Source organism: Limulus polyphemus, unplaced genomic scaffold (genome assembly GCF_000517525.1).
Source record: "Limulus polyphemus unplaced genomic scaffold, Limulus_polyphemus-2.1.2 Scaffold8595, whole genome shotgun sequence".
Lineage (NCBI taxonomy): Eukaryota > Metazoa > Arthropoda > Merostomata > Xiphosura > Limulidae > Limulus > Limulus polyphemus.
This window is the reverse complement of record NW_013674205.1, coordinates 1-1,913: the sequence shown is the minus strand read 5'-3', so window position 1 is coordinate 1,913 and position 1,913 is coordinate 1. Positions and strand designations below refer to the sequence as shown.

The window sequence follows — 1,913 nt, the reverse complement described above, 5'->3', positions numbered from 1 at the left end:
CATGGAACTTTGTAACAATATACAATGACTAACAGTTAAATAGGTACCATAACAGATGGAACTTTGTAACAATATACAATAACCAATAGTTATATAAGCACCATAACAGACTGAGGTTTGTACTGATATACACTGACTAATAGATGGAACTTTGTGAGATTATGCCCCGACTAGCAGTTACTAATGGCTTCATCTTTTATCTTGTTGTGGTCTTCACACCATAACAAATGAGAGTTTGTAATACTAATAAGTGCAGCAACTTGTTCCTATTACCACAGGTCTATGACCATAACGTATCAAAGTTTATATCATATTTAGGTACTACCACTTTATCTAACTCTGTAACATAGTATATATATATATAAAAAACCTGTACTTCTAGGAAGCAGTTAGATAATAACTACATTAGCGTACTCTACTTTTATTTCAGTGACATAAGGTAACAAATGTAATAGACTAGCAGTTAGTTTAAATACATGTCTACAATCTGTAGAACAGCTTCCTAAACCCAAAGTAAAATTATAAATCGTAAAGACTTTCAGATATTCTGTGTATCTTACCTTGGTATGACCCACGATTCACCAAGGCTGTACCATATGTCTCTTTCTTTTGGGGAGCAGCAATTGTCCAGAAGATCTACAGCATCAGAAGTCAAGAGTGGTGTGACAACTTGTGGAGGTAGACTGGACGAAGTCTGTTGAACTGCTTCCATAACAATTACCAAAGGAGTAAATAAAAATCGAGCCAGTTCTGGTGCACCAGGATCGTGAATGTGGTTTTTCAGTTTGGCCTGTAAAATTAAGTAGTACATCAGTTCTGAAGAATTAGGATCTTGAATGTGGTTATTGTTTATTATTTTGTTAAAAGCACCAAGAGATAAGAAAATTTGTTGAATGGCTCTTTGGGTCACAAAGTTCTCTTCCACTTCGTAGGTGAGGACATTACTCTGGTATGGATTTGTGCATAGTCTTGGAGCCTGTTGTTGTAAGTGCTTTTCTGTTCCACATTTTATTCTTACATTCTACATAATTTAAAAATCTTATTATACAAATATCCTTCCTCTTAAAGGGCTTTGACAATTACTTCAACCATAATCCTACCTACAGTGATATTGTACCATCAAATGGTGGAAAAGTAAATGGCTTCACTCCAACCATAATTCTACCTACAGTGATATTGTACCATCAAATGGTAGAAAAGTAAATGGCTTCACTCCAACCATAATACTACCTACAGTGACATTGTACCATCAAATGGTAGGAAAGTAAATGGCTTCACTCTAGCCATAATCCTACCTACAGTTATATTGTACCATCAAATGGTAGGAAAGTAAATGTATAGGTGTAAAACATGTTGCTTGTAGAGTAACAGCTTGCTGTTATATGAGCATGTACATATCATTCTTATAAAGTGTGATTAAGTTCAGTGTTTCTTTAAATCTATAAAATAAAAAAAATGTATTCAAAATTTTGCAGGTCAGTTTTAGCTTAAATAGAAGTAAAACTGGTAACTTTAGGTGTTTCTTTAATATAAAATTTACATTAGGTTATTAAGAGCATGGTCACATGAAACCAAATACTTTGTGAACAATGACAAACAACACTCTCACTTATACAATTTAAAACTAGCTAGTTTTCAGTGTTGTTACTGTCTATTGTAGAACAATGACAAACAACACTCCCACTTTACACAATTTAAAACTAGCTAGTTTTCAGTGTTGTTACTGTCTATTGTAGAACAATGACAAGCAACACTCCCACTTACACAATTTAAAACTAGCTAGTTTTCAGTGTTGTTACTGTCTATTGTGAACAATGACAAACAACACTCCCAGTTTACACAATTTTTGTTTGTCATTGTTCTACAATAGACAGTAACAACACTGAAAACTAGCTAGTTTTCACTCCCACTTT

General features: G+C 33.7%; 1 protein-coding gene across 1 annotated transcript in view; it reads right to left on the bottom strand.

Moving 5' to 3' along the window:
* The window catches only part of LOC111083209 (epidermal growth factor receptor kinase substrate 8-like), a gene marked incomplete at both ends in the record, with an annotated part of 25,822 nt that extends 24,801 nt beyond the window's left edge, over nucleotides 1–1,021 (bottom strand). The window contains one exon of the mRNA XM_022379550.1: nucleotides 561–1,021. Within this exon, the coding sequence (XP_022235258.1) occupies nucleotides 561–1,021 (461 nt within the window). The remainder of the gene's footprint in view (nucleotides 1–560) is intronic.
* Between the last annotated feature and the right edge of the window lie 892 nt (nucleotides 1,022–1,913).